This window comes from Dermochelys coriacea, chromosome 9 (genome assembly GCF_009764565.3).
Source record: "Dermochelys coriacea isolate rDerCor1 chromosome 9, rDerCor1.pri.v4, whole genome shotgun sequence".
Taxonomy (NCBI): Eukaryota; Metazoa; Chordata; order Testudines; family Dermochelyidae; genus Dermochelys; species Dermochelys coriacea.
This window is the reverse complement of record NC_050076.1, coordinates 59,513,410-59,540,887: the sequence shown is the minus strand read 5'-3', so window position 1 is coordinate 59,540,887 and position 27,478 is coordinate 59,513,410. Positions and strand designations below refer to the sequence as shown.

The window sequence follows — 27,478 nt, the reverse complement described above, 5'->3', positions numbered from 1 at the left end:
TTTCCATAATAAATTAGTGTTCTAAGAAAGAGATATTTACAATGTACATTCAATGTTTCCAGCTTCACATCAGATATATACATATACTAGAGAGAAAGTCACCCCCTCAGTTTGTCTGTCACTAAAGCTGTATGAGAAATGTGATTCAATCAGGTCTCAGGAACCACTCAGAGCCTTTCCCTTGTTTTTGCTTTGTGTGGGTTTCACATACCTTATGTTTTCCTTAAGTTTCAGGTTCAGATAGACCCACAAACTCAATCTGAAACACAGTCAAAACCATGAGTCTCCACTGGTTTCTATTGCAGGTGGGCCTGAACCAAAAGGCTGTATCTAAATTTACAGGTCAAACTATGTATTGGCCACATGGCCAAGTCCAATCACCCTGGCAGTGAACTTCCAACTGAGGGGCTGCTGTTCAGGGATGAAGGTTCCTGGATTTGGAGCGAGGGTTTTGGTTTCGGCCCAATTCCAGAGTCTGATCTCACTGGTTTTATGTATATAACACTTCAGTAGAGTCAATCTTCATTTACAGCACTACAAGTGAGTCCAGAATCAGATCTCCTGCTCGTGGATAAACATATGGGAAATCTCCCTGTACACTAATGTCTTCTTCCCAGCTCCAGTATCATTAGCTACAGGACAAGCACTTGAGGGTGTAATTCATAGCTAGAGAAAGTTGTGATCTTAGTGTCATCAGCCTTTGGGTACAGCTCCCCACTGGGGTCATCGCTAAGCTCTGTGTGCTTTGGGAGGCCATGCTGCTCTTGGCTCATAGGTAGGTACTCCTGCTGCTCTACATCACTCTGACCCAACCTTGATAAGTCTGCTTTGTGGTCCTTCATTGTCTTATCAGCAGTGTGACTATACAAGTGCCTGGGAAAAGGAGCAAGGCGGTCTTGTGTTTCTCCATTGACAAACCTTTTGGAGTGGTTTGTTTGCTGCAGTTTCACGGAGCTGAGAGGAATATCAACCCAGTCCATGAGTGGCCACCCTCTCCTCTTGCCATCAGTGTTCTTTTTAAGGTCCCTGAGGCTGAAGGTTGGTGGTGAAAGACTGCAGGTTTCTGATACTAAAGATGAGTACTTGCAATACACCTGGAGGTGCAGAGGAATCTGAATCTCTGAGCAAGTCCGGAAGCCCCTGTCACTCATATAACCATCTCTGGCCAGTCCTGCTGACACTGGAGATAGCTGCTCAGAAAACACCAACTGGCCCATAGGAAGCTGGACCTCCAGTGCAGTCCTGTAGTTCACCTCACCTGTATATCCATCCTTCATCTCTCCTGATGATGACAAGGGGGCTTCAGAGTCTACAGTGCCAGCAAACTCCAGCTGGCCCGAGGAACTGGAAGAGACCATGTTTTCACAGTAGTCTGGACCAAACCCATTGGCACAATAACCTTCCTCCTCCCAGGCCTGGCAGCCTTCTGGAAGTAGCTGGATTTGGAGTCTTTCTTGCTCCACTGGGAAGTTATCATTGAAGGCAAGCCCAGCCACCGAGATCAGAGTGACAGAGGCACCCTCGAGGTCATGGGCAAGTGACTTGTTCCAGAGATTCACATGTAGCTCTTCATTCAGAATAGCCTGCCAAAAATGAACAACACATCAATACAAAGCAATAACAGAGACTCACATATGATGGCAATGAGCACCACAGACATGCTCATCAACACATGAATAAACTACAGTACCTCCAACTGTAGAGAAGGGAACGATCCCGTGAGGGACTGCTCAGTGAAATCATAAACCACAAGAGAAGTGGAGTGGTTTGTTTGCTAAAGTGATTTGGAGTGGTTTGTTTGCTAAAGTGATTCTCTCATGGTTGGCACCAGTAACTGCCACAGCAATTCATTCCCATTCCCCTTTTCCTAGTTAGTACAAATGTATCAGTTTCAGCTAAAAAGACTCTACTTTCCAGCAGACACAAATGACTGCAACAATAACTTCCAGTACATAAACTGGCAGGGAACAGGAAAACAATCTGACACTGCCCTCTGTCAGGGACTGTCTCAAAATGAGGCATGGATGAACCTGTCCTCCTGCCTAGTCATTTACACCACTCTTGTCACTAACATAAACGTAAGAACGGCCATACTGGGTCATACCAATGGTCCATCTAGCCCAGTCTCCTGTCTTCTGACAGTGGCCAGTGCCAGGTGCTTCAGAGGGAGTGTTCAGAACAGGGCAATTTTCAAGTGATCCATCCCCTGTCATCCAGCATGGATGCAGTTTGAGGAGGAGGTTGGGGGGGTATTGCCCCCCCCAACTGCAAGCCTCGGGGCAGGTGTGGAATTTGCCCCCCACTCCAGATCCTGTTGTCCTGGCTGGAGCTGCCCCCCTTCCCGCAATATAGACATCCAACTAGACCTATATCGAGTTCCAGCTTCTGGCAGTCCGAGGCTAACACACACCAAGAGCATGGGGTTGCATTCCTGCTCATCCTGGCTAATAGCCACTGATGGATCTATCCTCCATGAATTTACTAGTTCTTTTTTTGAACCCATTATAGTCTTGGCCTTCACAATATCCCCTGGCATTGAGTTCTACAGGTTGACTGTGCATTGTGAAGAAGTACTTCCTTTTGTTTGTTATAAACCTGCTGCCTATTAATTTCATTGGGTGACCCCTGGTTCTTCTGTTATGTGAAGGGGGGAATAACACGTTCTTATTCACTTTCTCCACACCAGTCATGATTTTATAGACCTCTATCATATCCCCCCTTAGTCATCTCTTTTCTGAGATGAAAAGTCCCAGTCTTACTAATCTCTCCTCATATGGAAGCTGTTCCATACCTAATCATTTTTGTTGCCATTCTCTCTACCTTTTCCAATTCTAATTTTTTTTTTGAAGGGGCAACCAGAACTGCATGAGGTATTCAAGGTGGGGGCGTACCATGGATTTATATAGAGGCATTATAATATTTTCTGTCTTATTATCTACCCCTTTCTTAATGGTTCCTAACATTCTATTAGCTTTTTTGACTGCTGCTGCACATTGAGTGGATGTTTTCAGAGAACTATCTGCAATGACTCCAAAATCTCCTTCTTGAGTGGTAACAGCTAATTTAGAGCCCATCATTTTAGATGTATAGTTGGGATTCTGTTTTCCAATGTGCATTACTTTGCATTTATCAACATTGAATGTCATCTGCCATTTTGTTGGCTATGGTGAGTGATAAACAAAAGCAATAGTATTTTTCAATTCACTTCATACAAGTACTGTAGTGCAATCTCTATCATGAAAGTGCAATTTACATATGTTTAACGTAAGTTGTTAGCACTAGGGCTGTCAATTAATCACAGTTAACTCAAGCAATTAACTCAATTAAAAAAATTAATTGTGATTAATCACAATTTTAATCACACTGTTAAACAATAATAGAATACCAATTGAAATTTAGTATAAATATTTTGGATGTTTTTCTACATTTTCAAATATATTGATTTCAATTACAGCACAGAATACAAAGTGTAGAGTGCTCACTTTATGTAATTACTTTTATTACAAATTTTTGCACTGTAAAAAAACAAAAGATAGTGCAATCTTCAAACCAAAGCATGAAGAGGCATACAAATGTTTAGCATATCTGGCACGTAAGTACATTACAGTGCCAGCTACAACAGTGCCATGTGAATGCCTGTTCTCACTTTCAGGTGACATTGTAAATAAGTATCAGGCAGCATTACCTCCTGTAAATGTAAACAAACTTGTTTGTTTTAGCAATTGTCTGAACAAGAAGTACGACTGAGTGGACTTGTAGGCTCTAAAGTTTTACATTGTTTTGTTATTGAGTGCAGTTATGTAACAAAAAAAATCTACATTTGCAAATTGCACTTTCACGATAAAGAGATTGCACTACAGTACTTGTATGAGGTGAATTGAAAAAATAGTATTTCTTTTGTTTATTTTTTTACAGTGAAAATATTTGTAATCAAGAATAATAATATAAAGTGAGCACTGTACTCTTTGTATTCTGTGTTGCAATTGAAATCAATATATATTTGAAAATGTAGAAAAACCATTCAAAATATTTATAGTAAATTTCAGTTGGTATTCTATTATTATTTAACAGTGTGATTAAAACTGTGATTAATTGCGATTAACTTTTTAAAATGAATTAGTTTGTTTTGAGTTAGTCGCATGAGTTAACTGTGATTAATTGACAGCCCTACTTAGGAAATATCTCAGCTTCACCTTCTTTGTTATTCTCCATTCTTCCCCTCTTGAATTGGCTCGTTAGCACTGATCCCCCACTTCGTAAGGCAACTCCCATCTTTTCATATGCTGTGTATTTATACCTCCCTACTGTATGTTCCACTCCGTGCATCTGATGAATTGGGTTTTAGCCCACGAAAGCTTATGCCCAAATAAATTTGTTAGTCTCTAAGGCGCCACAAGGAATCCTCGTTGTTTTTGCTGATACAGACTAACACATCTACCACTCTGAAACCTCTTCCCCTCGTGTCTCCTTCCCGAAGCTCCCTCCAGTGCTCTCCGTTAAGTATGGCATTCACTCAGTGATTCCCTAGTCAATCACTGTTCATCCCTACCACACGTATCTGTGTAAACGCAGAGCCCAGCAGAGCGAATGAAGAGCTGCCAGTTCCAGAGCAGGAGGCATGCTCTGTAAGAATTAGAGGGCTTGGGATGTCCAGCCAGTGCACAGCCTAACTGCTGCATGGCCTCAGCAGTAACAATAAAGTGCCATTTACTGATGCTTGACAGGAGTCATTTCTCACTCACCAGTGTTTTGGGGAAGGGCATTTTTGATACGCTTGAATACATGTAGAGCTTGAGGAAATAGAAGCCAACGGCGCTCAGCAGAAGCAGCAGGAGGAGGGCAACCAGAGCAAGAACAAGGTCCCAAAGGAAATCTGAAAAGAATTAAGAACAGTTCAAGCAGGGGGGAGAGAGAAATGCTCACACTGACTCACCTTTCGGGGCCTGATCACCTGGACTGCTACATGCCACATGGAGGTCTTAGCAGTGTGAGTTACCCCCATCATTTACACCAAAGGAGGTGCTACCTGCGCCCTCTCGTCAGCCAGCTGGGGCATGGTCAGTGACTGAAAGGGTGTCCTTGCTGCACCACCGGGGCCGGTGGAGGGGTGGGGGGCGGGCTGTGAAGAATGAGGGGAGAGGGAGAACTGCACTCCCCCTCCTCCTCATTATTTTAACTCTGGACTTGTGCCAGTCCACTGGTGTCCAGGTTCTCTGAGAAGATGTAGCAAAGTAGCACCTCCAACCCCATCTCCAACAAGGGCAACTGGTCCAAAGCAGCTCTAGTGGCTGAGTCATAGGCAAGTCCTTCATGAGAGCTGTGCTCCTCTTGGTGCCTGCAAGTCACTCTTGCATCACGCACACTTTGCTTTCCTTTGCGGAGGCTACCGGAACACACCCACAGCTGGGTCTTGTTCAATGGCCGGACATGCTACAGGATGGGTGGGAGGACATTAGCACCTGAGTGCTCTTTGCAATCCAGGTAAGAGGGGCACAACATGCCATCTGTAGTTAACTCCTTATCATCTCTAAGTGGCTACCCTCAGAAACAACATGGTTTGGAATGCATAGCAAAACTCCAGCCATGTTATACCATGGGAGCAATGACTCTCTATGCTCATGTGGCTCTGCAGATTTGCCAAATTCAATCACACAGCTTATCAGGTTACCCTCCTCTCACAGACTCTCCTCTCTGTCTCTGTTGTCCTTGATGGCCATGGCCCGGACCAATCAATCCATCCCCAGATCTAAACCAGAAGCCTGAACAGGGAATACAGCAGTGGCACTGCCTTGGAGCTGTCTTACCTGCTGGACTGTCTGGAGTCTTGATACATTGCACAGACACCTTGCTTTGCTGTCTGACCACACGGGCTGTGACACAGTAATTGGTGTTTGGTTTCAGGAACTCAAATGTGTGCGAAGTTATCTTGCCCTCTGGCTGAAGGGACACCTTAAGGAGAGAGGGAAACATTGCCACGATAGCACTTGCCTAACAACTGCACCATGGAGCAAAAATTCACTCATGTTGCCCTTGTGAGGTGTCTATGCTTCCTGACTCCTGAGGGATATGACACATCCTTCAGCAGAAAGCTACTGTCATTTTTAAAACAGAGGGATTGCCAAAATAGATCAGACCAGGGAGTCCATCTAATCCGATATCCAGGGACTAGTACCAGATGCTTCTAAAGAAGGTCTAAAACAGGGGTCGGCAAACTATGGCCCGCGAGCCTCACCACGCAGCTCAGCCCTGCTCCGATGCTCCGGCCGGGGCACTGGCTTGGGGGCCGCACCTTGAGGCTTGGTCCTGCTCCGATGCTCCGGCCGGGGCGCTGGGTCGGGGACTGCACCATGTGGCTTGGCCCCACTCTGGCACTCTGGCCTGGGCACTGGGTCAGGGGCCACACCACATGGCTCAGTCCCCTCCGGCGCACTGGCTGAGACCGCACCGTGCATCTCCTGGAAGCTATGGCATGGCCCCGCTCCAGCTCCTATGCACTCCAATGGGAGCTGCAGGGATGGTGCCTGCGGATGGGGCAGCGTGCAGAGGCGCCTGGCCACGCCTCTGCATAGGAGCCAGAGAAGGGATATGCCACTGCTTCTGGGAACCGCGTGAGGTAAGCGCTGCTCAGAGCCTGCACCCCCTGAACCTCTCCCCATGCCCCAACCCTCTGCCCCAGCCCTGATCCCCCTCCGCTCTCCAAACCCCTCACTCCCAGCCTGGAGCACACTCCTGCACCCCAAACATCTCATTCCCAGCCCCACCCCAGAGCCCACACCCCCAGCTGGAACCTGCACCCCTTCCCGCACACCTGCCCCAGCCCAGATCCCCCTTCCACCCTCTGAACCCCTCGGTCCCAGCCCAGAGCACCCTCCTACACCCCAAACTCCTGATCCCCAGAGCCCGCATCACCTCCCGCCCCAATTTTGTGACATTCATGGCCCGCCATACAATTTCTAGTCCTTGATGTGCCCCTCCCCGGTCTAAAACCTCCCCAATGGACAAAAGGGCAAAAAGGCAAAAAGTTTGCCCACCCCTGGTCTAAAACCTCCCCAATGGATAATTCCACAATAACATGGCTGTGGGATCAGTTTCTTCCTAAGAAGAGGTAGTTAGTGGCTGGTTTATGCAGGTTAATATCCATGTGCATTTTTATCTTAGCTAATGTAATTTCAGTCATTTTTCTTATCCATGAATACAGTAGCACAATGTCTAATGCTTTCTGGAATGCTGTCGAGTTGTTAGCTTCAGTATCTTGTGGCAAGGAATCCAATATGTTCATTATGCAAAAAAGCCTTTTTTTATGTAAGTTTGAAACTTGCTGCCTTTTCATTCCACTTAGTGTCCCCTTTGCATTAGGAGAAAGAGAAAATAGAAGTGTCTGATTTACCAGTCCCTCCCATTCATTATTCTATATATCTCTGTCACATCCCCACTTCCATGACTCTTCTCTGACTTAACTACTCCTGCTCTGTCAGTCTCTCTTCATTGCCTTTCTCTGGACCTTTCCTGACTGCATTTTGCCCTCTGCAGCTACCTGTCAGCTAGTTCCAGTGCAGATTATGTTACACCATCACTCAGGGGTCTTTAATCACCTCTAATAAGTACTTTCCGTACCTAATCCATAGTTCAGTTTCCATAGTTCAGTCCATTTCTGTTCTTGATGTCTTCCCTTTTACACATGCCAACTAATGGCTTCTAAGGCATTCCACTCTCTCTGCCCTTCACTTACAAGAGTTCCCTCTCCATCTCCTGATTAGGGATGGGTGAACTAGTTTGGAAAAATAAGAAACCACCCCTATCCTCAAGCCTTTGCTAGAACCCAGTCCTAGAAACAAACTCAATCCCTTTTAAAATGTTCGTAGGAGTAGTTTCTTGCCCATCTCCAAATATCTGTGTCCCAGAACTAGAGGTACCAAACCACCACCAGGAAGGGTGCCAGCAGGCTCTAGTCCACCAGGAAAGCAAACACCTGCTCGGGGTGGCACAATTCCAGGGGCGGCATTCCGGCCATCCTTTTTTTTTTTCTTCCCCTTGGACAGTTGCACTCTCAGAGCTTGGGACGGCAAATTTTTTGCTTAGGATGGCCCTGGTTGCCAGCTGGGATCAGAAGTTGAAGGACCAGTAATCCTGATCCCGTAAGATTTCCAACCAAATTTTGCTGACACAGGAAGCTCAAATAAGCATCCAAACTTTGACATTCTTCTATCCAAACCAAACCAAACCCAAACCCAACCCCTGCCCCTTGTGAGGTTCACCCAGCACAATATCTGATATCACCCACCACTCTGCCCAACCTCACATCATACAGAAATGTGTAACCTCCTCTTCTCCTCCTGTCACCCTGTGAATATTGCTTACGTTGTTGATGTTAACACCCTTTTCGGAAAGGCTGACCCGGTACTTCCAGTTCGGTAGCACTTTCTGGACTGACTTGTAAGTGCCATTTCTCCTGCGGTAAGGGGTGAGTGGCATGGACAGATTTACGGTCAGATTCTCATTCACCAATATAAGAGTTAGGTTAGGGGGACCCACAATTGCTGTGAAAATCAAAGAGAAAAGGCACAACTGTCAGGCTACTTGTTTCCTTAGAACCAATCACCTTCTTTTTGTAGATTCCTGTCCTAGAATTTGACAACTTCATCCACTGTCATGGTAGGTCTGGCAGTAGTGCTGCCTAGTGGTGACATATGCCACATCTGGAAGTTACAGAAACTATCGCAAATTTTCAGTTGGCTACCGCCCATTAGCACCTGTTTCCTGCTAACCTGCTCTGTGCTTCTCAGATTACGCTCATCTCAGGCCTCATTAAGCCTATTGCTGCCTCTAGGCAGCCTAAAGTCCAAGGAATTTAAGTCTCCAAGGAATTTTTGAATATTCCACTGGAACTCTGTTGCTCAGTGGTCACCAACTGCTCAATCGCAATCGACTGGTCAATCCAAGAGGATCTCCCAGTCGAATGTGATCTCTGGCAGTGCAATGGGGCTGCCGCTAAGGCAGACTCCCTGCCTACCCTGGCCCCACGCTGCTCCCAGAAGCGGTAAGCGCAGCCCCGCAGCCCCGGAGGCGGGGGGGCAGGGGTCTCTCTCCTCGTGCTGCTCCTGCCTGCAAGCACCGCCCCCACAGCTCCCATTGGCTGGGAGAGCTGCGGGGGCGGTGCTTGCAGAGAGGAGAGGTGCACAGAGCCACATGCCCCTGCCACGCCCCCCCATGGGCCACACCTTCCAGGAGTGGTGTGGGGCCAGAGTAGGCAGGGAGCCTGCCTTAGCCTTGCTGCGCCTGCCCCCGACCTGGAGCCACCGGAAATAAGTGCTGCCCAGCAGAAGGCTGCATACCAACCTCCAGCCCTGAGCCTTCTCCCCGAGCCAGTATCCCATACCCTCTCCTGCACCCCAAGTCCCACTCTGAACCCCCTCCCAGAGCCAGCACCCCAAACCCCCTCCTGCACCCCAAGCGCCAGCCCTGACCCCTCTCCCAGAGCTAGTACCCTGTATCCCCTCCTGTAACCAACACTCTGCCCCAGATCCTCCTCCTGCACCCAAACTCCCTCCTAGAGCTTGCATCCCTCACCCCCTCCTGCACTCCAGCACCCTGCCCAGGCTCAGCCCAGAGCCCCCTCCCATACTGCGAACCCCTCGGCCCCAGCCCAGAGCCTGCACCATATCCTGAATCCCAACCCCCTGCCCCAGCCTGGTGAAAGTGAGGGAGGGTGGGGGAGAGCGAGCGACGGAGAGTGGAGGGATGGAGTAAGCGAGGCGGGGCTTGGGGAAGGGGCAGGGCCTCAGGGAAGGGGCGGGGTAGATTCTGGGTTGCCCTTAGATTCCAAAAGTGATCTTGGGCGTAAAAAGGTTCCAGACCTCTGCTCATGGCCTTGCTGGGCAGAAGGATTAAGCGCATTTTATCTCAAGAGCCAGATGGGCTGGCTTTTCCCAGCAGGAATCTACAACTCAGACTTGGAGTTATAGTATGAATTAAATCTTCAAGTAGAGCCAAAGCTCAAACTCTGGCTGCACATAGACACCTGAGATGGGACTTGGTCTTCAAGACTGCTCAATCTTGAAGAGACACCCAGCTCCTGGGATGACAGGATTTCAGTAGAGTAGCTTAGGAAATAATTTTTTCCCCAGTGTATCATTTCAATGAAATTGATTTTTTTCCCCATTTTCATTGAAATTTTTCTACATTTTTTTCAGATTTTGGTAGGAAAACTGATAATCCCACACTAGAAATGTTTGCAAAAAACTGTCAGTTCATCAAAAAGCTATTTTCAATTGGACTAACCCTAACTCTAGCCTTTTGCAATAGAAAACTTTAAATTGTGTCTAGAATTCCATCTTTGTGTTCATTCACTGTGTCAGTCACAAATCCTCAGCCTTGGAGCAACAGGGGAATTTATTCAGCATCTCCATTACCCCTCCAATGAATTCCAGCCTTGTCCTGAGCAAACACTCCTAAGGGGGAAATCCAATCCCTGAATCTATTCTGTGCTATTCTGTTCCATCCTACCTAGGACTTAATACTGTTATCCCATCCTGGGCTATTCCACAAATCACATGGAAGGACTGTGTGGCCAGCAGAAGATCCAGTCTCTATGGCTCCCTCACTGCTCTTAGCTTTGGTTTGATCTGGATAGTTCAACCCAGCACCGTTGAAAGGGGAGCGAATCTAGCTCTCCATCTCGCACTCCCTTGCACCACTGTCAAAGCTCAGTAGGAGTTTCAGTCAGTAACAGAATCCTTTAACTGGGTTATTTTCAGCCAGTGTGTTTCAGTCCGTTTATTCCAGCTCTTTTTCCCCATTAAGTCATGAGTTTTACAATGAAACAAGAAGTTCCCAAAGCAACTACACTTTTGTTTCACTTGAACATCAGAGACACTCAGAGTACAACAGCAGAAAGCTTGGAACAAAGGAAAGAGGCATTAACTCGGTTAATAGTGGCACCAACCACTTTTAATCCCCAATCCCTTTGCCATTCCTTCCCAAACAGTGATGCATCTGTCCTCAGTTAATCAGCCCTATTCAATATGCAGCCTTTACACACACACTACACACACCAACCAACATGCAACAGTGTGAGCGTGCTCAGTGCAAATATACAGCAAGAATGGCAACTGCAGTTCTAACCACTGTGTTTCAGCTTTTGCTAATGTCTTAACCAAAACCAACCAATGGGAACATAATGCGGGTCATGGAAACTGCACACTCAAACTGCCACTGGAGAGATTAAAAATACAGGAATTTTTTTAAATGCTAAGAAATGGCTCTAGTCCAGAGATGTCCCGAATTCTGCTTGGCAGTTTTCTCTAAAACATTTTCCGCTAACATTTTACCATAACACTTCCCTTTCACTGAGATTCACAAGTTCACAATTTTTATAGGGATTTGTGCCCAGGATTTATTAATTATTATTGGTATTACTACAGTGCTCAGATTCTCTATTCTGGGATTGGGGCCTCATTATTCTAGGCACTGTTGTAACACTGACAGATCCAGGTAGGCGGGATCAAACCTGTGACCTCTATAGCTTAGTGCATGAGCCTCTACAGCATGAGCTAAAAGCCAACTGGCTCTTAGCTAAGGCTGTAGAGCAGACTCATTCATCTCTTTCTCTCTCTCTAAATGGGCTCGATGCCACTAGAATGGACGGAACACCACACCCTGGAGGTGTGTGGGTTACACTGTACATAATGGAAAATTGGTCTGAGCCCCGAACAGGTTACAATCTAAGTCAGTCAAGGATTTGTAGGAAGATTGGCCATATCTAATTCTGTCTTGACTGGACACAGAAAAGAAACTGCAGGTTGCCCAATCTTCTTCTCCAGCTAGATTCCAAGGGCATCATGCTCTATTGCCGGGATTCCTATGCCCTTTCCTTTAAAGATAGTTGAAGCCATAAATTTCAACCTTATGCTCTTCAAGAGCTCTTTTTACCGCCCCAGATAGTTTCCTGTTCCAACTCTGTCTAGAAAATACAGAGGCACTTCTCCACACAAACATGGCACCTGGCACCAAAGGGTGGCATCCGCTTCCACACAGCTTAAGAGAGCCTTCTGGATGACCTGCCAGCATTCACAAATCCTGAAGTCACTTTTGAGGCCCACAAAAGGCCATGTTGTTGCAACGCTGTGTCACAGGATGACATTTTCCCTGCATCCAGCCATGATGATGTCAACATGATGATACAACAAACCATCATGTTTCACTGCAATGTGCCTCACTACGTCATGACAACAGCTGAGTTTTTCTACTGTCAAACAAAATCCCTCAAGTGGCAACTCCAGACTCTCACTCCCATGTTAAATTTGCTCAGATTAAAAGGTAAAAATTAGAGTATTATGGCTGCTAACTCTACATATTCACCTAGTATCTGAAAACCAAGGTGTCTCCATCTACTTGATATACTATCACCTACAAAACTTCTGAAATCAGAATTTAGCTGTCTGGGATTACAGGATTGGTAATTTGCAGTGTTGTTAGCTGTGCCGTTCCAGGATATTGGAGAGACAAAGTGAGTGAGGTAACATCTCTTATTGGACCAGCTTCTGTTGGCAAAAGAGACAAGCTTCCGAACTACACAGAGCTCATCTTCTTCAGGACCTGAACACAAGCTCTACAGAACTCAAAAAGCTTGTCTCTCTCACCAACAGAAGTTGGTCCAATAAAAGACGTCACCTCGTCCACCTTGTCTCTCTAGGATTGGAAATGGCTTGCACCCTGTCTCATCCAGGTTGCTGTTTTCAAATCAGGATCAGGTTAACAGTGGGTGACAGGGGTTATCGTTTGATAGTTGATGAACAGCCCATGTGATATGAGGAGGTAGTCTCAGTCCAGGTCCTAATGGTGGGACATACGTCAACCATGTAAATCCACCATTCCAAACAGCAATATCAGCAAATGGCCAAGGAATGAATGGGCGTGGAACTGAACTAACCTTTCACCCTTCAATGGGCTCCCTACAGGTTACAGTGAAGGCACAGTTCTCTACCTCTAATTTACTTCTCTTCAGTCAGAGAATGAAGCCATGCAAGGTGAATCCATGTTCAAAAATGCCCCAATTCACCTCTGGCTGGCCCTAAAATGCACCTAGAGGAACACCTGAGATATGTGCCTTCCCTGAGAGAGCTGGCACAACAGAATGGCTACAAACAGGAAAGCACCTGGCGAGACTGGCTGGAGTAACCAGCTCTCCCAGAATTGACAGTGAGATATGAGCAGGTTATGATCTCAGAGAGGATTACAAACAACAAAAGGCAGTTACAAGGAAGAATCAGAAAAAAAAACCTCCTCCCCCAGCCTCCCCTGCTGTGACTCAAACAACCTGCTATGCACAAACCCTCCTCGTTCACTCCTCCACAGTTATATCCTTGTGGTGTGTGGGAGAGGCTCTGGGACACAGAAGTATGGCTTGGAAGACACTTGGTCCTTCTCTCTGTCAGGAACTCTGCATAGTTCTGCTAGCAGCTAGCTCCTTTCTGGCAGGATGACTCTGCATGGACTCCTAGGTCTACCCCTGCCGAGCAGCTGGTTTTTGTGTCCCTGTCTGTCTAGCTGTCTCCTCTGGTCACCACTGGGGCATCTCAGCACTTTCAGTCACACTCAAAATGTGAATCTGCATTAGCTTAGAGAGAGGCACCCCCATCTTTCCAGAGAAAATGTTCCCTGTCTTGGACTCTCACCCCTCCCCTCCCCAGGATCTCATGGGATTCATCAAGGACAAGACACCGATCCAGCAAGAAGCTTCTCCCACCCAGCCTTCTCCTCCCCATTTGCCCAAGCTCCCTCCTTCTCCACCCTGTCTCTGATTCAGAGGGGTATTTTTCACTATCCACCTTTAATCTGTAAACCTGCCCCCTTGACTCCATCTCCTTCTCACTTCTCAAGCTCCTACTCTCAGCCCTTCTTTCTCCCTCTATTTTCAATCTCTTGCGTGCAGGCCTTCAACATGTCCTCATTTCACCTGCCCTCCTCTGACCACTCCATCCACTATCACTACTACCCCATCATCCCCTTGCATAACTTCAAAGAATGTAAGGCCAGCAGGGACCATTACATGATCCAATCTGACCTCCTGAATAGCACAGGCCATTAAATTCCACGCAAACACACTGTATTGAGTTCAACAACTTCAGTCAAACCAAAGTCTTTCAGTCCTCAGGAGACTAAACCATTGTGAGGCCAGGCACCAGGAGAAAACAAGATGTCACCAGTGCCTGAGGCCCTTCCATGGCAGGGAGTTGATCAGGTGAGACATGGCCCCATGCTGCAGAGGAAGGCAAAAAACCCCAAGGTCCTTGCCAGTAGGACCAAGGGCAAAATTCTTTCCTGACCCCTAGTCTAATGATAAGTTAGATCTTGAGTATGTGAACAAGACACACCAGCCAGGCATCTAAGACAGAGGATTCTCTGTACCACCTTGGAGCACTGGTCCACCCCAACCAGTATCCTGTCTCTAGCCATGACTGATCTCTGATGCTTCAGAGGAAGGTGGGGAAAAAATAACCACCGGAACACAACTGTGCATCAAAGAAAAAAATTCCTTCCCAACCCCTGCAGGCAACCAGCTGAAGCCCTGAAACATGAGATTAGATTGTAATGATTGTCGAAGTGTTATGAGCAATTAGACAATCCTCTTCTCTGCATGGCCCATGAAAGAATGGTATGAACAGGGAGATTCACAGATTCCAAGGCCAGGTGTGATTGTGACCACCACCACCATCCAGCCCAACCTCCCCACCCTGAACATACACACAGAGGCCTCAAAATTTCTCCCAAAAGTTGGATTTCATCTTTCCTGTACTCCCCTATTCAAAACACTGCGACCTAAATCACTATCCTTTTCCACCCTGGTAGATCATTCCTACCTTCTCAGAATCCCGTTGCCTTCCCCATCAGTGTTGACCATCCCATTATCCCTTCCCATCTTGCTCCCACAGTGAGCACAGGAACCCATCTCCAGGAACTCAAACCCATGGGGAATCTTCCTGCACACAGTCACTGCTATGCCCCTCCTCCTGCCCTTGGGCTCCCAAAGGTCCTTACTGTCTCTGTACGGTTGCAGTTCATTGGAAATGGCCCATTCAGACACCCAGGCTCCATCCATGGCTCTCACTCTGGCCCAATACATTTTGTGTATGTCTTCGAAGTACAGTTTGCATGTGTGCGATGATCTGGTGTTGTTCCTCCAACAGGTGTCCACTTTGGTCCAGTTAGAAGAACTGCACATGGAAGCAGCCACAGTAATGCAACAAGAAGGAGCCATCAGCACCCCTTACCCACCACCTCCTCCCAGCTCCACTTAATCCCCCCTCAGACAGGGAGACTCCAGAAGGAAAGTCCTTGCTCAGGTGAGTCAGGTAGGAATCTTGTGGACTGAAGAGGGAGCAGCCAAGACTGATCCTCTGCTCCACCTCCACCCCATCCACTCCATCTTGGCCCGTGGAAAGGTCAGAAAATATGCTTATATTTTTACTTAATTAAAAAACAACCCCTCTGGCTGCCATAGTGCCCTCCACTTCCTGCTCAGTTCTTCCCTTTCTGGTGGGAGGTTCACATGTCTGCTGTTGGTTGGGCTGCTTGGGCCAGATTGGACTTGGGCAAAATGTTTCAGACAAATAGTTCATTCACTGAAAAATGAAGTTCCAGTCAACTTGAAATTATTTTCCAAATTGGACACAAACTATCTGAATGGTTTCTGCCCAAAGTTTGTTATTCAGGACTCAGACGCCATTCAGAAAATGGCTGCTGGTGGTGCCCTCCTTATAAACTTCAGCCCTGTGGTTAGGACACTCACCTGGGATATGGGAGACCCAGGTTTAATTCCTCCTTCTCCACCTCAGGCAGTGGGATTTGAACTTGGGTGTCCAGGAGAATGCTCTAACGACTGGGCTCTGGGATAATCTGGGGCAAGTCTCTCCTGTTGAAGCTATTCCACTTTGTATAAATAATTATTCATTGGAGGACAGACTTGAATCTGGGGACATCCCAGTGCATACCCTACACATTATAAGAAGGGCACCACCACGCTCCAGGTTGTGAATCTAGCCCTTTAAAAATGTTTTAGAAAATACATTTTGGGTCAAATGAAACATGTCTCATTTGACCCAAAATGGATTTTTTTTTCTATTTTTAGAAAATGATCGCAATCCTGGATTCGGTTTGGATTTAACTGAATTCTTGTTTGATTTTTCAAAACTGCCATGGAACCTAAAAATCAGTTATTCACCCAGGTAAAAGAGGGAAGCCAGGCAAGGGTCCAGAATGGTGGATAACCTGACCGTTAAGAAACTAGAACCCTAGAATGCAGAGAGATTAAAGATGGGCCTAGGAATACACAAAACTGGCTGGAGAAGAGTCAGTCTGCTCACCACTGTAACATACCGCTGGTAACTTTGAACCTCGTATTGGGTGCCATTGCCTGAGCCAGAACCGGGCTCCCAAACCAAGAGAATATGGAAATTTTCACATGTTAGCCTCACATTCTGTGGAGGAGACAGCATCCCTTGAAATGAAAACAAAGGAAAGCAGATCAATACATTATAACCCTATGAGAAGAGAGTGCTGCTTTCCTATTGGTCAGCTGCAGCATATGAAGGATGCCCAAAGTATAACATTTCAGCATCTAAGGAGGTCACTGCAGCATGTGGATTTATCCTGCACAATTGTCTTATTTCCTCGGCAACAACAGTACTTAGCATTAGTTCTGCTCTTGGTTTTACCCATGCAATCTGAGCCCTGGTCTACACTATGAGTTTAGGTCGAATTTAGCAGCGTTAGATCAATTTAACCCTGCACCCGTTCACATAACAAAGCCATTTTTGTCGACTTAATGGGCTCTTAAAATCAATTTCTGTACTTCTCCCCCGCGAGGGGATTAGTGCTGAAATCAACATTGCCAGGTCGAATTTGGGTTAGTGTGGACGCAATTCCATGGCATTGGCCTCTGGAAGCTATCCCACAGTACTCCATTGTGACCGTTCTGGCCAGCACTTTGAACTTGGATGCACTGGCCAGGTAGACAGGAAAAGCCCCTCAAACTTTTGAATTTCATTTCCTGTTTGGCCACCGTGGCAAGCTGATCAGCACAGGTGACCGTGCAGATCTCATCAGCAGATGTGACCATGGAATCTCAGAATCGCAAAAGAGCTCCAGCATGGACCGAACAAGAGATACTGGATCTGATCGCTGTATGGGGAGATGAATCCGTGCTATCAGAATTCCGTTCCAAAAGATGAAATGCCAAAATATTTGAAAAAATCTCCAAGGGCATAAAGGACAGAGGCTATCACAGGGACCCAAAGCAGTGCCGCATGAAACTTAAGGAGCTTACGCAAGCCTACCAAAAAACCCAAGAGGCAAATGCCCACTCAGGGTCAGAGCCCCAGACGTGCCGCTTCTATGATGGGCTGCATGCAATTCTAGATGTGCCCCTACAACTACCCCACCCCTGTATGTGGACTCCTGCAAGGGAGTCTCACGCAACAGGGATGAGGATTTTGGGGATGAGGAAGATGAGGAGGAGGGGGAGGTTGAAGATAACGCACACCAGGCAAACGGAGATACCGTTCTCCCCGACAGCCAGGAACTGTTTATCACCCTGGAGACAGTACCCTCCCAACCCGGGCTCCCAGACCTTGTAGGCGGAGAAGGCAGCTCTGGTGAGTGTACCTTTTTAAATATAATACACGGTTTAAAAGCAAGCATGTTTAATGATTAATTTGCCTAGAAGACTTGGGATGCATTCACGGCCAGTACAGCTACTGGAAAAGTCTGTTAACGTGTCTGGGGATGGGGCAGAAATCCTCCAGGGACATCTCAATGAAGCTCTCCTGGAGGTACTCCCAAAGCCTTTGCAAAAGGTTTCTTGGGAGGGCAGCTTTATTGCGTTCTCCATGGTAGGACACTTTACCACGGCAGACCAGTAGCACGTAGTCTGGAATCATTGCATAAGAAAGCATGGCAGCGTGTGGTCCCGGTGTTTTCTGTCATTTAAGCAACATCCGTTCTTTATCTCTCTGTGTTATCCTCAGGAGAGTGATGTCATTCATGGTCACCTGGTTGAAATAGGGGAATTTTATTCAGAGGCCATTCAGAGGTGGCCGTTCCTGCTGGGCTGTTTGCCTGTGGCTGAAAAGAAATCATCCCTGCTATTAGCCACATGGTGGGGGGATGGGTGAAGCGATCATCCCAGAGAATTGGGTGTGATGGGGGGTTAGTTGGGTTTGTACTGCACGTTAAATCGAAAACATCAGCCCCTCCTTTTAAAAGGCCAATATGTCTTTTTCAGTTTTAATCTCCCTTTTTTCCTCCCACCGCTGCAAATGTTTCAATGCTGCCACTAGTATCTCCGTCCCAGAGGCTAGCATAGATAAGAAGGTGAAAAAAATGCACTCGTGATGAAATGTTCTCTGAGCTCATGCAGCTCTCCCAGAATGAAAGAGCCCAGCAGAATGTGTGGAGGCAGACAATGTCAGAGTCCAGGAAAGCACAAAATGAACATGAGGACAGGAGGGACGCGCAAGAGGACAGATGGTTGGAGCAACAGGAGAGGTGGCGGCAGCGTGATGAGAGGAGACAGGATACAATGCTGAGGCTACTGGAGGATCAAACTGATATGCTCCGGCTTATGGTTGAGGTGCGGGAAAGGCACAGACCACCACTGCAGCCCCTGTGTAACCAACTGCCCTCTTCCCCAAGTTCCATAGCCTCCTCACCCAGACACCCAAGAACATGGGGCGGGGGGAGGCCCTCCAGTCACCCAACCACTCCACTCCAGAGGACTGCCCAAGCAACAGAATGCTGGCATTCAATAAGTTTTGAAGTGCAGTGTGACCTTGTCCTTCCCTCCTCCCCTACCCCACCCCACCCGGTGCTTCCCTCCTCCCGCACCTCTCCCAGGCTACCTTGGCAGTTATCCCCCTATTTGTGTGACGAATTAATAAAAAATTCATGAATTTAAAACAACAATGACTTTATTGCCTCTGCAAGCGGTGACCGAAGGGGGGAGGGGAGAGCAGTTGGCTTACAGGAAAGTAGAGTGAACCAAGGGGGCAGGTTTTCATCAAGGAGAAACAAACAGAACAGTCACACCGTAGCCTGGTCAGCCATGAAACTGGTTTTCAAAGCTTCTCTGATGTGCAGCACACCCTGCTGTGCTCTTCTAACCGCCCTGGTGTCTGGCTGCTCGTAATCAGCAGCCAGACGATTTGCCTCAACCTCCCACCCCACCATAAATGTCTTCCCCTTACTCTCACAGATATTGTGGAGCACACAGCAAGCCGTAATAACAATGGGAATATTGGTTTCGCTGAGGTCTAAGCGAGTCAGTAGACTGCGCCAGCGACCCTTTAAATGTCCAAATGCACATTTTACCACCATTTGCACTTGCTCAGCCTATAGTTGAACAGCTCCTGACTACTGTCCAGGCTGCCTGTGTACGGCTTCATGAGCCATGGCATTAAGGGGTAGGTTGGGTCCCCAAGGATATCTATAGGCATTTCAACATTCCCAGCAGTTATTTTCTGGTCTGGAAAGTAAGTCCCTTGCTGAAGCTGTTCATACAGACCAGAGTTCCTGAAGATACAAGCGTCATGTACCTTTCCTGGCCATCCCACGTTGATGTTGGTGAAACATCCCTTGTGATCCACCAGTGCTAGCAGCACCACTGAAAAGTACCCCTTTCGGTTTATGTACTGGCTGCCTTGGTGCTCCGGTCCAAAGATAGGGATATGTGTTCCATTTATCACCCCACCACAGTTAGGGAATCCCATTGCAGCAAAGCCATCCACTATGACCTGCACATTTCCCAGAGTGACTACCCTTGATAGCAGCAGCTCAGTGACTTTGTTGGCTGCTTGCATCACAGAAGCCGCCACAGTAGATTTGCCCACTCCAAATTGATTCCCAACTGACTGGTATCTGTCTGGCGTTGCAAGCTTCCAGAGGGCTATCACCAGTTGCTTGTGAACTGTGAGGGCTGCGCTCATTTTGGTATTCTTGCACTTCAGGGCAGGGGAAAGCAAATCAGAAAGTTCCATGAAAGTGCCCTTACGCATATGAAAGTTTCGCAGCCACTGGGAATCATCCCAGATCTGCAACACTATATGGTCCCACCAGTCTGTGCTTGTTTCACGGGCCCAGAATCGGTGTTCCATGGCATGAGCCTGCCCCATTGTCACCCGATGGCCAAATTGCTGGGGGCCATGCTTTGAGAGAACTCTGTGTCAATGTCCTCATCACTCTCGTCACCGCGCTGCCATCGCCTCCTCGCCTGCTTTTGCAGGTTCTGGTTCTGCATATACTGCATGATAATGCACAAGGTGTTTACAATGCTCATAACTGCTGTGGTTATCTGAGCGGGCTCCATGCTTGCCATGGTATGGCATCTGCAGGAGAGCAGAGTGGCAGCGGAAGCGGTTGTTCAATGACGATGGTTTGCAGACCTACTGCACTGTCTGCTGCGAGGACACAACAGCTGAGTGGGCTGCACGCTTGCCATGGTATGGGTGAGACAAGAGCAGCCGAGCAGAGCTGCAGCGGAAGCAGCCCTGCGAGACCACCAGGAGAGCAGGAGAGTAGAGTGGCAGCGGAAGCGGTGGCTGATGACCTGCGAGGTGGATTCATGAGAGCAGGAGAGCAGAGTTGCAGTGGAAGCGGGATTCCATGAGAGACAACATGGAGAAATTGGCTATCGAGAGAAGAGCAGGAGAGCAGAATGGCAACGGAAGTGGTGGTTCGATGACAACGGTTAGCAGTCCTACTGCACTGTCTGCTGAAAGCAGTATGGCGCCTGAACTGTAAAAAGGCGTGAAACGATTGTCTGCCATTGCTTTCATGGAGGGAGGGGCGACTGATGACATGTACCCGAAACCACTCATGACAATATTTTTGCCCCATCAGGCATTGGGAGCTTAACCCAGAATTCCAATGGGTGGCGGAGACTGCAGGAACTGTGGGATAGCTACCCATAGTGCAATGCTCTGAAAGTCGACGCTAGCCTCGGTACTGTGGACGCACTCCGCCAACTTAATGCGCTTAGTGGGGACACACACAATTGACTGTATAAAATCCCTTTCTAAAAATCGACTTTTATAAATTCGACCTAATTTCGGTTCAAGCCGAAGTTCAAGCAGCCTGATATTCTATTGTACCCAAGCGCACACAGACTGATTAGACAAACCTGCAGTGTTCAGACCAGTCTTAGGCTATGGCTACACTATGCAACTTTTAGCGACATGGCTGTGCTGCTACAGCTGTGTTGCTAAAAGGTGCACAGTGTAGCTGCTGTTTGTTGGCAGGAGAGAGCTCTCTTGCAGACAAAAAACTTCCACCCCCCATGAGCGGCAGCGGCTTTGTCAGTAGGAGAGCACTCCTGCCACAAAGTGCTGTTCACAGTGGCACTTTTCGTCAGTATAACTTTTGTTGTTCGGGGGGGGGAAGGTTTTAACACCCCTGAACGACAAAAATTTTGCCAACGAAGTGCCAGTGTAAACAACATCTCAATCTAGAGCAGTGTCCCTGCTTCCTGGCCTCGCTTTGCTGGCCTGCACGATGAACTAGAAGTGCGTGGGTGGGGGAACCTAGTGCACAGTCTGCCTAGAATTAGAGCTGTTTGAAAAATGCTATACGTTTTGTGTTAAAAAAATAGATCAAAGTATAAAACATGCATTTCGTTTGAATTTTTTTGCAGAACTTTTAATTTTTTCCAGCAAAATTAAAACCTGAAAACCAAAAAAAGTTGTAGGTTTTCTTTTTTCCTCTTTTTAAAAAAGACCTCCTTTATCTTTATCTTTTTCTACCATTGGAAAAAAGTGGGAAAAATAGGAGAGAAAGGAAAGTAAAACCCCTAAAATGAAAAAAATGATTTTTTGATTTGGTTTTAGTTTTGTGGCCAAAAAACCTGCAAAATTTCAACCAATCAAAAATTTCAATCCAAAGGAAATGTGTGTTGGTCAAAAAGTTATTTTGCACATGAAAAAAAATCCAGTTTGACAAAAAAAATTCTGTCATCTCTTTATGGAGGTGGGAAAAGATTTCACTGTGTACACATCATGCATATAGGCACACCCTATAATGTATATAATCCATATGTACACAGAGGACTCTATTGTTATTCAGTTTCTCCTTTCTGCTTCCCACACAGGTGCTTAATTATAAGTTTCAAACTGCCCATGTACCTTGATGTTTGGGTTCTTTATCTCGTCAGCCACACGCTTTCACCAAAGCATTTTTTTTCTAATAAATTCTCAATAGCTTATCAGTAACAAGGCTCTAAGCTATGCAGAGTTTTGAATGACTTGTCCTGTTAGGATATTAACAAGGCAGGCTGTCAGAAATCTTTTACTTTGCTTATAGCAAAGGTCGGCCTTTACTTGGACTCTTCAGTAGCAAAGCCACTGCACCGTTCACTGAGCTTTTACTTTTAGGTTTTCCAGGTATTTGACAGAGAGAGATCCAATGGGGCCAACACTGCACAGTTGTCCCAAGGCTACATAAACATTTTTGCCTAGGATTGTGAATCCTTTAGTGCCCCATAGCCACCCTCTTCTTGCCAGGTCACAGTGTCACAAGGGAGCTTACCCAGTAGGAGAGTCTGACGAAAGAGGAGCAGAAGCACACTCAGTACAACACGCATGGTCCTGCACTGCTACCGGCACAGCCACATCCATCTGTCCCTGTGTCCTCGGTGAGTGTCCTGGAGCCAGTCATCTGCAGGAAGGAATGGAGAGAGAAGAGCACAACACTCACTGGGTTACTCATGCCAAATGCAAATATCTGAGAGAACTGGAAACCAGGATTAGTGAAACACAGCCAGAAAAGAGCAAGACGGCTGGGGAAGGCATGCCCATGTCACGTGACTCTGTGTCTGTGGTTGCCACCTACCCCCTGCAGGCACAGGGCTCACAAACCAACAAGCCATGGCGAGGAAGCAACCACTGGTAATGAGTGACTCACCGACTGGCTTGTCTTTGGCCATGAGTCACACACACAGGTCTGCAGCGAGCGCCCTTGCTGCTGTGTGTCACCCAGAGGCAAGCTAGCCTTCAAGCCACACGGGCCCAGGGATAGCTGATGTGAGGCCAGACACATTCCAGCTCTCATCTTTGTGATTTGCTACATGGAGCCTGCTCCTGTCTGCCTAGAGCTGCCTATAGGACAGAAAGTGCATCCTAGGGAAGAGACGGGCAGTGTGGAGTCTAGGCTGCTGCTGAGTCAGGTGTGAGGTAGCATGACAACCCTCAACAAACTTCTCCAGGTGGCCTGCAAATAGTTATAGCAGAGGGGAATTCCCAAGCAGCTCAGGGTTGAGCAGAGCTAAGGTTGTCCCATACATAACAACGTTACGAACCAAAGGTTTCTCTCTCAGGACCTGCCAAAGCTAGAAATAGGGGTTGGAGAGTGGAGTGCAGCGAGGAAAATACTGTTGTATGCAGTTGGAGCTCTGGCTGCTGAGCTGGATCCCTGCAGCAGAGAGGAGCCTTAGGCAGCCACATTCCCCATGATTTAGCATGCTGGGGGCTGAAGCACTAATCACCATTGCTACAAACTCAGCAGAACCAGTCCTGTGACGGGGATGCGAGTCTGCAGTGAGCTGGGCATGTGCTGGGGAAATTGCTTCCTCCTTGCTGAAGTGCTGGTTCAAAGGCAGAGCAGAGCTAAGGGGAGGGGAATAAAGAGATGAGACCACCAGCCCTGTGCTGGCTTCATGACACATCCCCTGGTGCAGCGACACACTTTGGAAAAGGGATTAGGCTGTTTACACCACACAGTGCATTGTCACACCGAATATTTTGGCCAGCTGGGGCCAGGTTAAGAGATAGTTTTTGCTTCAGCCCATCTAGCTCAGTACGAAGGCCTCCATAGCTACCACCACAGCAGATGCAGTAGCAAGCACTTCCTTCTGCCTGGAGGCCAGAGAATAGAGCCTCCTGCAGGGCTGAATCCCTTCGAAAAAGGAAAAGCTAAGCTTTCAGAGGCTCACCAACAGGAAGTGGAAACTGCTGTGCTAGAGCTTTGTTCTGAGGGACAAGTGCACTATGTGACGGCAGGCAGGAGTTCCCGCTTCCCTTTGCTCTTTGCAGCAGGGAAAGAATTGGAATTTTGGGGAGGTGAATCTGCTGTAGGGGAAAATGAGCACCCAGTCTCAAAGTGACAGCACTGGGGAGGGCGAGCCCAATCTGTATGGAAGGCTACTAGATGAGGGAGTCCACTGGCCTCAGCTTAGCTGGTGCAGCAGATACTCTCATGAATGCCATGATGTGTTAGTGAAACCCACACGGCCATGACTGGGCTATTAGAATCATGGTTTCTTTGCTTTGTCAATCAGTGGCCATTTCTGCAGCATCCCAGACTTTGTGTTTATTTAACCACAAGGAAGACACGTTGTCCCTCAGCTCAAACCAGCATCCTGTCTCCAACAGGGGACAATATTAGCTGCTTCAGAGGAATGTGTAAGAATCTCCATTGTGTAGTTATGAAGTATCCCACCTCTAGGGAAAGTTTCTGCCTAAACATGGTAATTAAAAGTTACCTGATGCCCTGAAGCTTGAGCGTTTCTATCCCTTTGCAGTTTTTATCCTAGCTAGAGTAACTGCGGCTGTTTATCCATATACGTCTCCTCCTTTTTGGAACCCTGCTAGGCCCTTGTTCTCAATGATATCTTGTGCCAATGAATTCCATAGGACAATTGTGAATTATGCTAACAAAAATTCATCTTACAATTTTAAATGTGTTGCCTTTTAAATTTCATGCAGTGGCCCCCAACCCATCCCATCCCATCCCATCCCCAAGCCTTTGTTCTATTCTGAGATGGGGTCAATCGAAGCAGCCAAGTTTTCTTCTCTGTTGTAATTTCTCTCTCTGGTTGTCCTGTTCCAAAGTTGGGAGCCAGCACAGTGACACACACAAACGTACCCTATGGCAGGGGGTCCCAAACTATGGGCCGCGACCCAGTCTCAAGTGGTCCACTGGCACAAGTTGCACAACTTCATTCTCCAGTCAAGCTCTTAGTAAATCTTTAACTCCATGGGACTTGTGTAATCTTGTTCAGTTTTAGACAAATTGTGTTTTCCCTGAACACCATATTTTGCTCTCAACATTTTTTTAAAGTGTAGTTTTACTAAAATTATTTCATTTAAAAGATCTTGAAACATTTCTTCGAGTGCATATTGTTAGGGATTTCTGTCATTACAATTGTTCGCATGCAATGAAAACAAAACGTATTGATTTACAGTGTTATAGTTCATATGTAATAATTAAATTAAAATTTTCCACAGGAAGTGTTACTAGTGGGCCACAATTCCTATTGCAGCTGCATAGGTGGACCTCAGGGAAAAAAGTTTGGGAACCCCTGCCCTACGGCATGGGTGGGCTCATTTGTTTCACACATGCAGCTGTGCCATACGGATGCTGGAACAATTTTTATAGTGGGGTGCTGAGAGCCATTGAACCAAAGTATCAACCCTGCATATAATGGAAACTATTTCAAGCCAGGGGTTGTGGCAGCACCTCCCCCCCCCCCGCACTCCTAGTTCTAGCACCTATGCCCCTGCAGTATGCACTACACACATTTCCCCAGGTCTTTGGAGAACAAAAACAGCTCTGTCAAAGCAGGACCTGAGTTACTGGCAGGACAGTCCTTTACATCTGGCTCCCTCCCTCCCCTCACATACCTGAGGACAGATCCTTCTCTGTCTCATCTGCCTCTCTTCCAAGCGAGCAGCCCCCACGGCTGGGCTCTGAGGCTTTGGGCAACAACTTGCCACAACTACACCCTGAGTGACTTTTGCGGTTCATGTTCTTTTCCTGGTTTCGTCTCTCTTCTTTTCTTCCTTCCTTGTTGATGGTTTCATGCACGGCTCAGGCGGACAGAGTGCTGATTCTCTCCACACCATTGCCTCCCTCTTCTGGGTCAGCAGTGCCCTCAGCAGGTGGTGAAACAATACAGCCTAGCCTAACATTCTTTGTTGTATTTGTCAAATCCAATGATGGCTGCCAGTTTCACTTGCTAATCTGACACACCTCTCAACAGCACTGTAAGGTCAAAGCAAATATTTATGGCACATGCAGAAGGCTACAGCACAGCAAATCCTCAGTCTATTAACTCTTTAATACTGACTAACACTCGAGCATGCTTGAATGTGTCCAAGCAGGCATTCATTTGGAAATGCATCTTCATTCTAAAGGTCAAACAACATTTTTTTATTTTATTAAATTTGTGTGTTTAACAAGATAGAGAGTTTTCAGTTGAACCAGTGAAGAGTTTACAATACATTGCTCGTGATTCCTGGCCAAAATCATTCTAAGAGCTGTCCAACATTTTTTGGCCTTAAAATTTGCTGTATGGTGTTGCTGTCCTGTTCCATCCCAGAGATGGCTGTGTCATGGACTCACAGGTCGTGCCCATTCTTGGCCCCGTTCGGTCCCTGGAGGGAACCCCCTTCACTGTGACAGCCCCTCTTGGGAGTCCACTCTCTCTCAGGGGTTAAGCCCCTCCGCCTCCTGGAACCACACCACTCTGAGCCTTAGCATGCATGTCTCTCACTGTGGGCCCCCTCAGGGAGTCCACTCACTCTGGACCCCTGGGGCCTCCACTCCCAGAGGGAATAATGCAACCCTGATCTCTAGATTGGCGTGACTCTCAGCCAACTTAAAACAGGAGGGTTTATTGAGCATCTGAACCCAGCATAGGAAACTCTCAGGGCCCTCAGATCTGGCCTCCCTCAGCACAGTACATCTATGTCTCTCCTGCATCCAGGTAGGCTCTGCCTGCTCTCTCTCTCTCTCCAGAACCGAAACCCTGCACTTTCCAGCAGGGCATCTGATATCAGGGGCCCTAACAGCTCCTCCCCTGTCCTTTGTCTTCCATCCCAGGTAAACAGGTTGCTGGGGCCCTCTCTTCCATCCTTTGTTCCCCTCTGGCTCCAACCGGTTGGTCAGGTCACCAGGGTCCTCTCTCCTCATCCCTTTGTCCTCCCACTGGCCAGAACCAGCTGACTGCCAAGCTTGGGGTGGGCCTCTTTGTCACCAGTTGTTAGGGTTCTCTATAGCCAGGCCATTGTCCTGGGGCCCAGCTGCTAGGCAAGGTCACATCTGGTCCTCTACAACAACAAACCCTCTCCCACCACCTTGTTAAATGTGCAGCACACCAGGAAGCTGAGGCACACACATGATATTCATGTAAAACATTACAAAAATCCCCAACTTTGTCACAGGCAGCATTTCAGCAATACTGAGGAATCCCTGTATATTCACAGGGCTCAGCTATCCCTTTGTGAGGCTAAGCCATGCTGTGGAGGGAAGGAGGTAGTCTACCAGCCCAGTGGAGGTGGTCAGCAAGCATTATAGCTTAGCAAGGCATAACACTGTCTGATCACTGAGGGCAGTGTGCTGGGATGTGCCTATTGCTACACTTGACCAACAAGTCTGGCCAGCACTACCCATGGAGAAAGGATCCTATCTGCACCCACATCCCACCCAGGCATGG

At 47.4% G+C, this 27,478-nt stretch overlaps 1 protein-coding gene across 4 annotated transcripts; it reads right to left on the bottom strand.

The window, feature by feature from the left end:
* Positions 1-26,051, bottom strand: LOC119860938 (interleukin-20 receptor subunit alpha-like). 4 transcript variants are annotated; one of them, XM_038415142.2, is made up of 8 exons: positions 25,665-26,051; positions 22,573-22,701; positions 16,375-16,495; positions 15,037-15,212; positions 8,359-8,537; positions 5,805-5,949; positions 4,743-4,873; positions 1-1,583 (listed from the first exon to the last, which is right to left on the bottom strand). In XM_038415142.2, the coding sequence occupies exons 2-8, from the start codon at positions 22,625-22,627 to the stop codon at positions 633-635; spliced, it is 1,758 nt and encodes a 585-aa protein (XP_038271070.1). In that variant the 5' UTR covers positions 22,628-22,701; positions 25,665-26,051; the 3' UTR covers positions 1-632. The 4 variants fall into 4 exon arrangements, with proteins under 4 accessions (XP_038271070.1, XP_043348939.1, XP_043348938.1 ...); XM_043493004.1 differs by lacking the exon at positions 25,665-26,051 and adding an exon at positions 23,528-23,663 and having other exon boundaries at positions 16,362-16,495; XM_043493003.1 differs by lacking the exon at positions 25,665-26,051 and adding an exon at positions 23,528-23,663.
* Positions 26,052-27,478: the final 1,427 nt, after the last annotated feature.

Excerpts from the sequence above, each read along its gene's own strand:
- LOC119860938 (XM_038415142.2), bottom strand. The coding sequence starts at position 22,627 with ATGCGTGTTGTACTGAGTGTGCTTCTGCTCCTCTTTCGTCAGACTCTC. Across the intron at positions 16,496-22,572 it reads TCGTCAGACTCTCCTACTGG|GGATGCTGTCTCCTCCACAG; the intron begins GTAAGCTCCCTT and ends TTTCATTTCAAG. Across the intron at positions 4,874-5,804 it reads GACTCCAGACAGTCCAGCAG|ATTTCCTTTGGGACCTTGTT; the intron begins GTAAGACAGCTC and ends AATTCTTTTCAG.